Here is a 14354-nt window from a genome sequence, read left to right as displayed (position 1 = left end):
GTTAGAGTGTTTTTCTAGGATGGGAAAATATATGCCCTCATAAGTGTTGAGGATGTAGGTCGTGTGGTTTACCTCAAGGAACATATTTTCTACTGGGAAAACAATAAAATAGTTATATGTGAAGATTCACATTTCCGAATCACTTACTGACAGAGAACTTTCCATGTGGTTGAAGCTCTGTGTAAGGAAAAATAGCACATTTCATTATGCCTGCTCCTTCGTGACTGTTGATGATATCCAGGAGTACTCCTGGAATCGTATTACATAAGGTGCCCTGGGGGCGCAACAGGCATTTAGGCCCGCTTTTTGCACCCCGGGGCACTTTTGGATTATAGAAGGGGGCGCTGACGCTTGTGCATCCCCTTCTATAATACTGATAGAGCTGGCGCCCTTAAAGCGCTAGCGCTATCAACAGAGGGTGTTCCCTTATTTGCATAGGGGCGTGTCCATATTACAGATGCAGGCGCAGAGTCAAAGAAGCCTTCCGAAGGCACACTGACAGTGCGCCATTTAAAAGGTAGTGCACTATCAGTGCGCCCCCTGAGAGCAGCCCTCTGCAGGGGTAAAAGGGGTCCCTTGGACGCCCCCAGACATCCCCTTGCTGGTGGGTGCAGTCATAGATTGCACTCGCCCGCAAGGGGATCTCTAACCCCCTTTGAAAGTGCAGGTGGGTGCCAGTCACACAGTGAAAACACGGAACAGCTGCTCCGTGTTTTCACATGAATGCGCTGCCCTGGGGGAAGAACGAGTTTGCAGCTGCCATGGGGGCAGCGCATACACCATAATGGGGTGCATTGGCATTGTTTGAGCCCGGCACAAACAATGTCAATATGTAATACGGGCCCTGGAATACTTAGATAATCCAAATAAAATCAGAAACCTGCTCCAAATGTACACACTGAGACATTATTGGGGACTGCCTGTCCCAGGATTCTGCTGTTGCTGCTGGAGGGGCGTGACCTCTGGCCCCAGGCAGCGTAAAGCATGAACTCCTAACCGCTGCGCTGGACACACTGAGACATTATTGGGTAACACCTGTCCCAGGATTCTGCTATTGCTGCTGGAGGGAGTGCGACCTCTGGCCCCAGGCGCTATAAAGCGTGAATTCCTCAACCGCTGCGCAGGTTGCACTGAGACATCATTGGGGACTACCTAACCCAGGATTCTGCTGTTGCTTCTGAAGCGGGGGTGACCTCTGGCCCTAAAAAGCACAAACTCCTCACCACTGCGTGGGACGCATTTGGGCCGCATCCGGGCAAAGCCTGGTCACAGGGAAGACCTGTCCTGCACCCGTCAATGCCAGGAATAGGCAGGGCTGGGGCTCCTCCTTGGTCCTGCATGCTGTTTCTGTTTAATCTTCGTTTTTTAAGCCTTCATGGGATGTGTTGTGAATTTGTTAAAGATTACCCAATTCTATAAGGGGAAGCCAACTAGTGCTAATTCCAGCATTAAAAATCCTACAACTACTAATTTCGATCCGAGCAGGAAGGAAAACCTTTAAATCCCTTCACCTTGCTTTCTACCTAGATACTCCTTGACAAAAGCGGTTCTCTATTGGATGTGGTGATAACTAATCATATATCTTGTTCATCTTTGTCATATCCAGCTATTTGTGATACCCCATTCACTGATGCAAACAGACATAAGGACTGGCCTGTAATTGGCCTGGGCGTTAATGCTGCCAATGCTGTTTGTTTGGATGATATCAAAGCCATTGTAGAGAACCTGAGGTCTGAATTTAATATTGCTAGAGATGCTGTCTTTTCTTTAAACATGAGAGTGATAGATTTTCTCGAATCTAAAAATAGACTAATGAAAAATCTTTTGGCAAGTGAGTCCAGTAATCATTGGGCATGTGCAAATAACCAGCCTAAACATATCCTCAGCTCTGTTAGTTCTGGCGTATCATCACAGGGAAGTCATACTAACAGGAATAACTTACCCCCTTTTACTCCTATACCCCCTACGTCTACCGTTGCAATTTCCAGCTCTACAAGGCATGGGGTGCCTCCGGGGCAAAGAGCACTGGTATGGAAAACTCTAAGGCTGGTATTTACAATAGAGCCCCTTCAATTTAACCCTCAGAGCCAGGATATGGCCATGCCCCATCTACCTTCAATAGGGCTCAACGTGAGACTCCGCCTGGGCTGGGCTCTGACCCAAGGCTGATCGATTAGATCGTCCCCCTGATTGCACACCCTATGGGGTGGTCCTAGTAGATGTACCCCAAGTGAAGGGTTGTCACAGTTAAAGAACAAAGCACCCCATTGGCTCTCTAGGAGGTTTGGGGTCGTTGCACACATCCATACACAAATTACCATGGTAAGGAGGGTGGGTTGAGTTGGACAAGACACCAAATTGTTCCACAGCAATTGCACTGTGGTGAACTTTAGCAATAGCTGAGTCGCTGGTAGAATCTTAGCCGCTTTTCAGGGGACAGATGGCTCCTCTACAAGTATTAGGCTGCAGACGCTGAGGTTCTTCTAAAATCCAGGGTTTGCATTCCAGGTGAGAACTCCCAGGCCTACTCACTCTCAGGCATCTCGCGGTCCCCACAAGGCATATCCTAGGTGCCCCAGGGATCTTGCTTTCCCCCTTATGTCTTCTAATAGATTTTAGGTTCTTGATTCTCTTGAGTTTGACAACCCTCTATTGAGTCTGATGTTGATTTTGCCAGAAAGGTGGAGGAGCCGATAGTTCCTCTTTAGGGTCTGATTCTAACGATCAGCTTAGCTGTCTCTCATGGAACAAAGCAGGCCTTGAGGAGAAGGTCAGGGATTTGAATTGGCTAGACTTTATCAGGCCCTATCATAGATTGACCTTCCAGGAAACCTGGTCTGTTAGGAATATACCTTTTCTGGACAGCTTTGCTAATTTTTTTCACCCAGCCATTCCATCTTTCTCGGGGCGAGCCAGGGTGAGGATGTGCATTTTAATATCCTTGTCCCTGAATTGTGTAATGGCTGAGGTGAAGACCAATTTGTCAAATAAAGGGGGGTACTACTCACATTTCCGGATAAATCAATCTTATTGATGAAAAATATTTATAATTCTAAATGACATATTCCCCATTCTAATGTCATTTCTTCATTGGGTATGATTATAGAGAAATATAAGACCCTCTTTTTGGTTCTGGGCGAAAGTTCCACTTTCTAAATCTCAGTTGTGGTCAAAGGAAATCTTAATATCCACCCCTGTTTAAAAACTTGTTGGTTTAAAAACTTGTTGCATTTTCAGGGCCTTCCCCTTGGAGATGATCTTTCAATGGTACGTTTTGATCATACCACTCAAGGGGACCAAGCGAATTTACTAATCCAATCCCTGAATCTGGCTATACCCAGTGCTCGAGTAGCCCCTACCTATGTTGGCAGGGGTTCGGAATCAAATGTGGATTATATCTTGATTTCCTCGCCCCTTCTTAGCTCTTTAGTTGATTACCAGACCAAATGGTCTGGCTGGAGTGACCATAATCCTTAAGTGTTAGTTTTAAAATCCCAGTGCTAGAGACCACCACCATAGGCCCTACCCACTAAATACTTGGCTCACTCGGGTCAGGGTGGATGCCTGAATGGACTAAAGTGATCCCAGAGAAGTTTTGCAGTAATTTGTTCAGGCAGAGGTGCTATGAGCTAGAATGATGCCTCAATCCCAATTTAGCCCCCACTGATGTTTTAGATGCCTTTTCTGTACTATGCACCGGTGTATGGACTGCCCTCACTGCTCCCCATCAAGGCCACACTATCTCCAGTGGGGAAGGTTGGTTTAATGAGCCTTTTCCTAAAGCCATTGTGCCCTAATTAAGGCCCTTAAACATTCCCCAAGGGACATGGGAAGATAAAATGCTTACATGCCATCTATGAGTAGGCTACTAAGGAGAGAAAATAGTCCTTTAAAGACGATATTTGGGAACAGGTAATGAGAGCTAGTGACCTTAATGATAGTGTTACCTTCTGGAGAGTCCTTAATCATCCCTTTTTTAGTTGCTGAGGCTGCCCAATCTTTGTCCTCGGTGATAGTTAAAGCTAAGTGGCATGATCACTTTTCCCAAATTTATTCATTTAAGGATGGGACAGAGTATGTAATTCAAAACGCTGGTAAAAAGGTGCTGGGCAACTCCAGTCTTTCTTTTTCAATCAAAGATGTTACATGCGCCATCAAGCACATAGCTGGCAATAATGCTTCTGATCCCGATGGAGTCCCTGCAGATATTTTCAGGAGTATTGTAGTCATCTGGGCCCCCCTGCTGTCTAATATATCAAATGCTGCCATGTTAACAGGTCCTACCCCCCAGTTCATGTTCCCATTCCATCATTGTACCAGTTTTTAAAAAGGGTGACTGGGCTGACCTAGGATGTTTTAGGCCCACATCTCTGATTGATACAAATGTTAAAGTTCTGGGTCAGGTGGTCCTGTAAAGGTTGTCTCTGTAGGCAGAGGAGAAAAACGTCATTCTGACTCACAGTATGGGTTCAGGTCTGCCTAAGTTGTATTGATCAAGGTTTGAACCTGCATTTACTAATCTCGAAGAATACGGTGGCCAAAAAGGGCACTCTTTTCTTGCGATTTATTGGACCTTACATCAGCGTTTGACCGGGTGAACCGTTCTAAGCTTTGGTTAATGATGTTGTCACGAAATGTTGATCCAGCTCTGGTGCCCTTTGTGGAGGACATTCACATGGACATGTCTGCGTCGGTAGGATTTGGGAGGATGGCTCTTGTACTAAACGCTTCCCTATTACTTGCGCCGTTAGGCAGGGGTGCGTCCTGATGCCTTTTCTATTTAATATTTATATTAGTGGTTTAGAGGATGAGCTGTTGGAAAAACAATACAATGATCCCCGCTCAGGTGCCCGCCCATCACCAGTCCTTTCATGCGCTATTACACAATGCAGTCCTTATGTCAAGGACGGCATTAGGGCTTCAACTGTTACTTGAGTCTATTGGTGATTTTATGACCAGTTTAGACCTCCTGATAAATATATCTGGGTAGGGGGTTTGCAGTGCCATACAGGTTGAAGAGAACAAGTTCGCTAGTCGCTTATTGGCCGTCCCGCAAAGTGCTTTAGCCTATTCTGTTCATGAAGAACTGGGCCTCAAATATATCTTGGACGCTATTAAATATAGACAGTTGTTGCGGTGGATCTCTATTTGGCACAAGTGCGAGACAACCCTGAACAGACTGATTGTCAGGCACTGCCTTTCCCGGGATAATGTGAGGGCGATCCCCTGGCTGAGTTAAATTAAGACCAAGCTCACTAATGTGGGTCACCCAAGTCTGGTTTCCTTTCCCAATAGAATTGTTAAAGGAGATTATACATGGGTTAAATAGAATTCCTTAATTCGTATTATCGCTGATAGTGAAAAAACTACAAAAACCTGCGGTTTTTTCCCATTGTCTGACTGAAACTGTATCCTCAAGTGACCCGTACCTAACTTGGGTAAACAATGTGTATCACCACCAGCTTTACACCAAGTTCAGAATGAACTTTCTTTTGCCATTAATTAGCTTTCCCAAAGGCTGGGCTGCCCCGGGTACCCTTGGTCCCTGTGAGAGTGACAAAATCTCGGCCCAGACCGTTCCTCATTTTGTTTTGTTTTGTACCCTTTATACATTTCCTAGGAAACATTTTTTACTACCCATCTTAAAGGTTTGAAAATGTAACCAAGTCAGGCCTGCCATGCTGTTTATGTTTATGCTTAGGGATGTTCAAACTCGTGTGAATGTAGGGCCTTTTATAAGCAGCACTGGCAAATTATGGGAGGCCTGGCCTTAATTTGGCCCTTGTTTGGCTGAAATAGCTGAGGTTTTACCCGTTGTTGACAATTATTTCTAATTCTGACTGGAAAGATTTATTTGTTGCCTAGGTAGGTTGGTTTAGCTGTGCGCTAATGTTTATTGCACCGTGGTTATGTTCTTTGTTCCCTTTGTTTTTCGCTGAGGTGTTTCTCCGCGGTTGAAAATTGTTTGTAATTCAGATTGGTATGATCTATCTGTCGCCTAGGTAGAATGGCTGTGTGCTAACGTTTATTGCACTGTGGTTATGCATTTTGTCCTCTTTTTCTGCTGAATATTTTAAAAATATTGATGTCATGTATTGATTGTATTAACTGATTTATGTATCTTTTATGGTTATATTTATTTTAACTTAATAAAGAAATACTACTACTACAACAAATGTAGGAGTAGGTCTACAGGAGTCGATTTAATTAGCAGTTTTTGTATCTGGCTGATGGAGCTGTTCTGATTCTGCCCTGCATCCACCCCACCCCCCAGATATCAACATCACCCTCTTCACTTTTATAAGTTCCAATACTTTTTAACCAAAAGTGGTGTAGAGAAAATACAGTCACAACATGGACATTTCACTCACTAACAATTCCATAGGCATCCTAATTACTTTCGACTTTGCTTCTCTTTAATTTCTGTCTTGATTGTGGCTGTCTATAACTATGTTGCAGATATTATTCTAATCACCTGTATCTTTTTTTCGGTCTGGCGTGAGCCAGCGCATGCGCTGGTCTGGCGAGACATTTAGTGAGTGGGGGCTTTAGAAATGCAACCCCAAGCTTTTGCTTGTGGCCTAAAGCTTGCTGTTACGTGTGCGGGCACACGCACAGCCACCATCTGGCTTTCCTCGCGAACAGGCGCCATCTGGCTTTCCTCTCGCTTGCTCTCCAGACCATTGCATGCCCCTCCCCCTCACCACCACAGAGTGCACGTCGCGGCCGCAGGTCTGTATTCCAACACTGCTTGCTCTGTCACTGTCCCACTTTCACTTTTGCGGCCGCGCTGCCAATGCTGGTTACAACTTGTCTGTATTCCAACACTGCTTGCTTTTTCCCTGTCCTCTCTTTCTTCCTATATTTCATTCTTTGCTGGCAGAGGCACTCCTCAGGTGACTAGTGGAGCAGAATGTTCTTCACAAACAGAAGTACTGACATTTCTCACGACGCACCTAGATATGAATATGTTTAACATTCTCATTACTCCTGTAGGCCTGTAGGTGTTGCTTGGCGATACTGTGTATTTTCTCATTGGTGGTAAATGTGGGCTTTGTTTGCGTGCATGTGGAATTGTTGGTGGTGGCCTGTTTGTTTAGTTGCCACTGTTTTTTAGATCCCGATCCGTATAGACTCATTTAGCTGTTGTTAAAGACCTATTTTTTGCTATACAATACATAGAGCAGGCTTTGAATCGGCCCATTGCTGCTGATTGGATGGATTTCCTATTTATCTCAGTCCCCCGATCCCCCAGATAGCTTTCATCCCTATTCTTATTCCCCTCCCCAGGAGCATTTCAGATTTATATACCTACTGCAGTGGTTGACTTCTAGCCTTCCACCCTTGACTGGTAGGGAGGGACTACTTTTTCTTTTTTAAATATGCCTTGTGCACTCTGTGAGGGTGCTTTGCTTTTCTCACTCTCCTACTTGCGTTTTCTTTATATTTTTGTATATTATCTTTAAAAACATTTTTATCAAGGGGCAAGCAGCTGCACACTGCTTCAGGTCTGTTTGCTTTTGGGCCTGTGCTCTCCTAGCCCCACTTTTATATTTTTAAGATTCGCTTCTTTTAAAACAAGCATTGGCATAGCCAATAGGTCTCGCCTTTGGGACCTTTGTTTAGCCATGCAACAGTTGATTTTGTTGCCCCAAGGATATTGTGCTGCATAACTAAATACTTATAAGGTCCCAAAAGCGAGACCTATTGGCTATGCCAATGCTTGTTTTATTTAGTGCTATTAACATAAAAGGTATATGCATAAAAAATAAACGTTCATATAAAGATATTCTTTGAAGTGTGGCTAGATTTATTTGTAAGTAAAAGGCACCTAGCCACGGCTGAAAAATGATTCGATATCAAAACAATCACGTCTTGTCTGGTGATAAAGTATTTTTGATAGACCATGCCTTTGTGAAGTATATACATTACTATCCATTAATCATCAATGAAGCAGATGTCCCACCCTCCCTATTTAGAAAATAAAGATGTCCTATACGCTCTAGATAGGGTGGACAGAACAGCCCTCACTTTATGGCTGATGTCTCACACATGGCAAACTCTAAATCACGCCCTTATTATACAATTGTCTACGATTAATAATGGCTCAAACTAAAAGACTGCCAAATGCACCACAAAAACTAGAGGACCATAAACCTTCTTAGCCTGAAAAGGCCAAATTCATCCTCCTATGTAAACAACTTAATCCAATATCATCTGAACTCTCGGGCTCCACTCTAAATCTCACATTCGAGGATACATTGTGAGTCTTTCATTGATCCCCAGAACAGGCATATTGAACACTTCCTCAAGATCCTCACCCCAAACTCTAAAATGTTTAAACTGATCCTAAATGACCTTTGCTTGGTTTTAGTTGCCTTGTGTACTGAGAAGGCCACCTGGAGCAGTCTCCCAAAACCCTTCCAGCCAGCATCTCCTAAAGCAGTGGAGCCCTTCTCTGCGAGACTTTTCAGGAAAGAGAAAATATGAACACATTACTGTGGGGTTTAAAGAGCTCTACTGGCTTCTTCTGCTTGAAGCAAGAAATTAAATTTAAAATGGCCTTTTTCTCTGCTGTGCTCTTCGTCACCAACCACATGTGTAGCTTCATCCCTGTTAAATGCTTCTGAAGGCAAGAAATTCAGGAGTGAGGACCTTTCCAAATTGAACCCAAACAAGTTAACTCTTTCCAGGCTGTGGCTCAATGTTTCTCAGGTGCACCCCCTCCTTCTAGAAATCTTTAAATAAGACCAGTGCCGCCAAGACGTTCTTTCCAGATTAGAAAACATTTTAGCCTACCTCTTCAAACAAGATTTAAGCATGTAGCTTCTCCTATTCTATTCTCCGCTTCCATGCCTCACCCTCTTAGGTACCCTCTCACTTCCCTTCCTCACCTTGTCTCTTCTGCTATACTAATCTCTTTCCCTCCCCTTCGAGAATAGTGAATAGACTAATATAATATAGTTATTCCTCTTTTCTAGTTTTAACCTTTTTGACAGCATTGTAAGAAAGTCATGATCTCCGTGGTTTGTTCACTGGAAAGCGTACTAACTCTCCATTTGGTCAGAGCTGACGGGTGTAAAATGTCAATGAAGATGAATAAATAAATAAATACATTCCTTTTTATCTATTAGATGATCAGCACTTAGAATTGACTGCATTTCTTTATCCATAGGTAGGGTCAGACTGGTCATTAATTTAATTGATCTATTGCCTAATTGGGAAGCTTCATGGTTCTTTAAACCTACATCACTGCTTGTGATCAGTGTCCCTCTCCTCTCCCCATCAAGCCTAGTCTTGCGGAGTAGAAGCAATGCAATATATGATGCTGTTTTACCTTGGCTATTGACAAACTGTTGAAAAAGCGGAGTTTGCATGATACCGACTAAGCTTCAGCTCCTTTCTCCCCCCTGCAGCCATCTATGTAAACAATAGGTCTATAACATATTTTCAGATCCAGACCAGCTGGACACAGAGACTTCCCCAGCAGCTCATGTAGAAGAGGAGCTAATATATATTTAGAAATTGGGCTGCAGTGGCATACCATTGCATACCACTGAGCATGCACGCCCACCTCTTCTGTGTTAGTGCACGCCCACCTCTTCTGTGTTAGTGCACGCCCACCTCTTCTGTGTTAGTGCATGCAACAGAGGTCAATAAATTACAGAACACATTACTTACCCAAAAGATAAAAGTCTTCTTTACACCAGTAACACTCCCTCTTCTCACAGCTAAGGCAGGCAATGTCACAGTCCACACAATTCATGGAAGAGTCATCAGCATAGGTCTTCTCTGGACAAGAAATGTAGCAGCTGCTCTGGTACCTGGTAGAGTACAATTCAGTTAGTCCACCTTCCTCATCCTTGCTATGACAATTATATTTTTAGGTTCTTGCTTTTGATGTACAAAGAACTAGGTTTAAGTCTTTCAAACATATAGAGTTTGTGATGACATAAGATGTCTGACATTTTAACATCATGAATAGGGCAAAAATCTAGACATTACATTTCCCATGTAGTGTCTGAACAACAGTTTGGCTGGAAGTGGAGTTCTGTCTTGTTTTTGATTAATGCGCCTGGATACAATCTGCAGTTTGACTGTGAACTGGCGCAAGGAACTTTTAATCCGTCCTTTAAGGGACCTTTCACATCATGATCTCTCTGCCACATACTACGACAATGTGGTTTTAGTGTGGCATCGGCAAACTTTAACATCAGTTTTATTATTCAGATTTTTCTCAAAATGCTTCACACTATATTTGTCCACCATAAATTACAATACCTCTTTACATTCAGCAAGCATTTTCCACTGGGCCCTTTGGTAATTTTCCTCAAATTAATACCCTCCGTCTCTACTTTTCTCCCCTTCAGTCCCTTTTTTGCATGATAGACCCCTCGACCCATTTATAATCTAATTATTAATGTGTGCTTTTCAAATAATCTTGACTTTCTTGCCATTATAGTCATTGGGTTTTCCTTTATGACTTAAACTGTTGTAATGCCCGTATCTGTCCCTGTCAGTACCTGTGCTTTGTGTGGCCCTTCTAATAGTAGTGCCGAATTGTGAGATGTCACAGGACTTTGGTGGAGTAGTCTTAGACCTGAGACCTACATAGTATAGGAGTGTGCTTTCTGAGATTCTTTTGAGAAGCTGATAGTGAAGTCTTGTGCTACCAGATGAGAACTCTAACTCCCACCAGAATTTGCTGTCATGTTGGCTCCTGTAGCAATGTAAATTGTGCCCTACCTCTGCAATGCGTGTTCCTTTGCAGAACTCGACCTGGGTGGTTTGTTTTCATGCGTTCCCTCTTAACCTGAGGATCCTTCCTTCTAGATCATGTATGGTACAAGGTTTTGGGCATCTCAGCAGTTTCAAGAGGATTTAAGGTCAGTGAAACCATGATATCTGAGTATGTGCTTATAAATGATATAATAATCTACAGGAACTCAGCTAATATTTTGGGTAATAGAGAAGAACTTTGAAGTTGTCAAGTTTAGGAGATTCAATAGAAGCCTGGACATTGTGAAGCTAGAATAGAGTTAAGAAACACAGTTAACTTATCTACTGGAGAGATTTGAGCCTTTGATGAGAAGAGAAGCCTATTCCAGGGAATAAATAGTATTGTAAAGAACTTAGGGGCTGATTACGATGTGGCCTGTAAAGGCTCTGACCGATGGTCGGAGCCTTCAGGGCCGTATTGTAATGGGCAGCTCTGTTTATTTTCCAACCTCCTAATTATGATCTAGGTGTCGGATAGTAAACCAGCTGGTTATTCTGTCTGGATTCTGATGGGCTCCAGGAGCCCGTCAGCCAGTCAGAAGCCGGGAAGTAATCTCAAGGGCAGGCCTTTCCACCCTTGAGATTACGATGCATGTTTTCCAGCATGGTTTCCATGCCGGCCTGTCCAGCATGGAAACCATGTTGGAAAACATTTTTGGGGGCCCGCAGCAGGTCTCCGGTTGGGGGCTGAGAGGGCACCTATGGTGCCCTCCTGTTGCACCTTGAGGTGCCTGCCATGGGGTGCAGGGATGAACCACACCTCCCATTTCCCTATAGGAGCATGCATTACAGCCGGTTTACGGCTGTAATGCATGCTCCCATAGTGAAATGTAGGAATGCGACCGAACAGTGTTTGGTCGCATCCGAATTCGGCGGGCGAGACCACCGACCAGGCATTGGTCGGTTCCAGGACCGAGTTAGTGTCAGGCGGAAGGAATTCCACCCAACACCAAAATCGGCCCCTTGTGGTGTCTGATCTAGAGTTTGGCTGAGGATGAATCTTGTCCACCTTATTATAAGTGCCATAGGATATATTTCACTTTTAATAAGGCAGACTGGATATCTGTCTCTATTGTGACTTAGTACCTCTTTGCCAATCACTAAATCTGGCCCTTGATTCCTTACAGCTCTGAGGTGTGAGATCCAGAATCAACCCACAATTTGTAAAATTATTTGAATGCTTGTAACTTTAAAAAGGTTCATGTAAGTTAAATGCGTAGACTGACAGTGTGCTGATGTTATTTGTTTTCTTGTCTGATTCACTGTTCATAGACAAAATTAAAGAGGAATTTCCAATGTCAGTAGCTTTAATACAGTAATCTAATGAAGTCAACTAGAGACACTTCAGATACAACCATGTCACTTCTTATCTCTCTCTGTTCATTCCCCTTCCCCTTGTGCTTTAAATCCAGACACGCTATATGCAACATGAAAGCCCGTCTAGAACAATCCAGCATCAAAAATAAATGTATTTTCAGAACCCAAGTAGAGGACTGTGACAAAGTGCCCCCCAGGAAACACCGGGGACACTTCCTATTGCTGTCCTCATAACAAGCAGAGTAGCTTGCAGAGGGTGTTGCCATGACCAGCGGTAACATGCCACTAAACCACTAAAGAAGACAAGGAGAGACACTGAAGAGATAAGGTGGATTTCTTCCTTCCAAGGTTGAAGTTACAGTTGAGTGAGGCACCCGGAGTTCCTGGTGGACATGCTGTCAGTCTCAGCGAGAGGCCTTTATCTTGGAGGCATTACATGAACTGAAGGAGACTACATCCAATGCTGAGTAGAGGGAGATTTTGACATACGCCACTGTTACCGCCTTGGGAAGGAGGTTGACTAAGACAAAGAAGGATGTGCAAGAGAGCAAAGGAAGGATATCTAAGTTAGAGTCTGCTAAGGCGAGAGTACAAGCAGAATGCACATCTTCTTGGGAATTTCAGTCTTACACGATCAGCGCTTTGATACAGTTGAGGTTTTTTGATACAGAGGTCCTGCCTCCTCATTCTGCGCCTCACATACAGGTTCAGAAAGTATATTACCTCTCAATTAAAAGGCACTTATTGCAAACTGGACAGTTCCCTGGACAGGGGGAAGTCCATAAATGGTGAACATGTCCTGAATGTTTCTTGACTATAGCTAAGTAATGCAGAGAATGAGGCAGAATACAGAGTTTATTGAAAAGCAGTAAAGGAGGATATAATAATTGCCAAGTTCTGTCGCACGTTGAGGTGATTGAGGTAGTTCTGGGGGTGAGCTGGAAATCATTAGAGACACTATTCTCAGATATGCTGTGGATTTAATTGATGGGATGTTTCTGCGGATGCCATGCATGGTAACCCCTTCTTTTAAAAGGCTGAGGCACTTTATGGGAGAGTGCAAAGACTGAAGTTGTGGAATTGAGATGCTGGCCTGTCCAGTGGATGTGGCCCCCTTTTCCACCCTTGTCTTTCCCTTGTGGAGACAGAATTAGGTTTTTGCTTTCATGTGATAGTTTCAGCCGCGGCCTGTGCAGGTAAGAGCGGTGGGGGCAGTGGGGCCGGGTTGGGGGCGGATTTCGACAGACGACGACGAAGGAAAATTATTTTACCTAGATGGGGCGAGGCTGGATAGTTTCTGAGAACGATAACAGTTAACTATTGGGAACAATGGCTGCCCATGTTTGTGTTATTTGTGGGTGATTAATGGCTATGTAATTCAGTTTCTTCTTAGTAATAATATTAAAACCTAAAATCAATCAACGTAGGTAGATATAAGCAGGTCTGAGGTAAACATGTTTCTATGCAGGCGGATGGAAGTAATTGAACAGCTGTGGTAGGCAAGAAGCTAAGACAAGGCATGCAACAAATGACATTGCTATGTTGTAGCAACTGGACGGATTGGCAACCCAATAACGTTTCCATGGAAAATTGATCACAATGTTCTTGTGGTTGATTTGAGGTGCTCGGCACTGGCAGGTTTTGGCAACTGTGACTTGGTTTCTATTGGGAACCACAGTTTCCATGTTTCCTTGACTCTGACAGAACTCACTGCATCCATTTTGGATTTTCGGGCAAATATCTTTCCTCTGCTAGCTTCTTCCCAGTATTTCCCTTTGAGAGTTTCACCTCGGCAAGAAGAGCTGGTGGTCAGAGCAGATGTTTTGACGTGTGTTGTTCCAGGAGTTTATCTTGGCATTACTGTTTGCAATACAATGCAATACAATGCATTACTTGGCATTAGTACAGTGGGTACGGTGACATGATTCAAGAACAAGGGGTAACATCAGCAATTCGGTGCACGTGGAAGATCGGTTTACTTTTAATGGAAGATTCTTTAGCGATTCTGCAATTTCTGCACTAATCCTTAAAATTGTGCTTTTTTTCTTCTCATATGTAAATCTGATGCAGTATGTCGACCCAGAACACACCTGAGCACTTAGGGCAACATGTTCTGAACCACAGCTATATAATCATTAGTCTATAATGCCAGACTATTTCAGTTTACGTAAAATAGCATTAGCTTTGATAAAAGGTTGCAGATGTCAATATGTCTAAATGCAGAATTAATTAGAGTCTGGTCTCCACATATTTCAATG

General features: G+C 43.6%; 1 protein-coding gene across 1 annotated transcript in view; it reads right to left on the bottom strand.

Moving 5' to 3' along the window:
- Positions 1 to 14354, bottom strand: part of PCSK5 (proprotein convertase subtilisin/kexin type 5) — a 1432234-nt gene that overhangs the window by 196741 nt on the left and 1221139 nt on the right. The window contains exon 26 of the mRNA XM_085633086.1: positions 9682 to 9824. Within this exon, the coding sequence (XP_085489212.1) occupies positions 9682 to 9824 (143 nt within the window). The remainder of the gene's footprint in view (positions 1 to 9681; positions 9825 to 14354) is intronic.

Source organism: Triturus cristatus, chromosome 2_1 (assembly GCF_964204655.1).
Source record: "Triturus cristatus chromosome 2_1, aTriCri1.1, whole genome shotgun sequence".
NCBI classification, from domain to species: Eukaryota; Metazoa; Chordata; class Amphibia; order Caudata; family Salamandridae; genus Triturus; species Triturus cristatus.
This window is presented reverse-complemented; position numbering and strand designations above follow the sequence as displayed.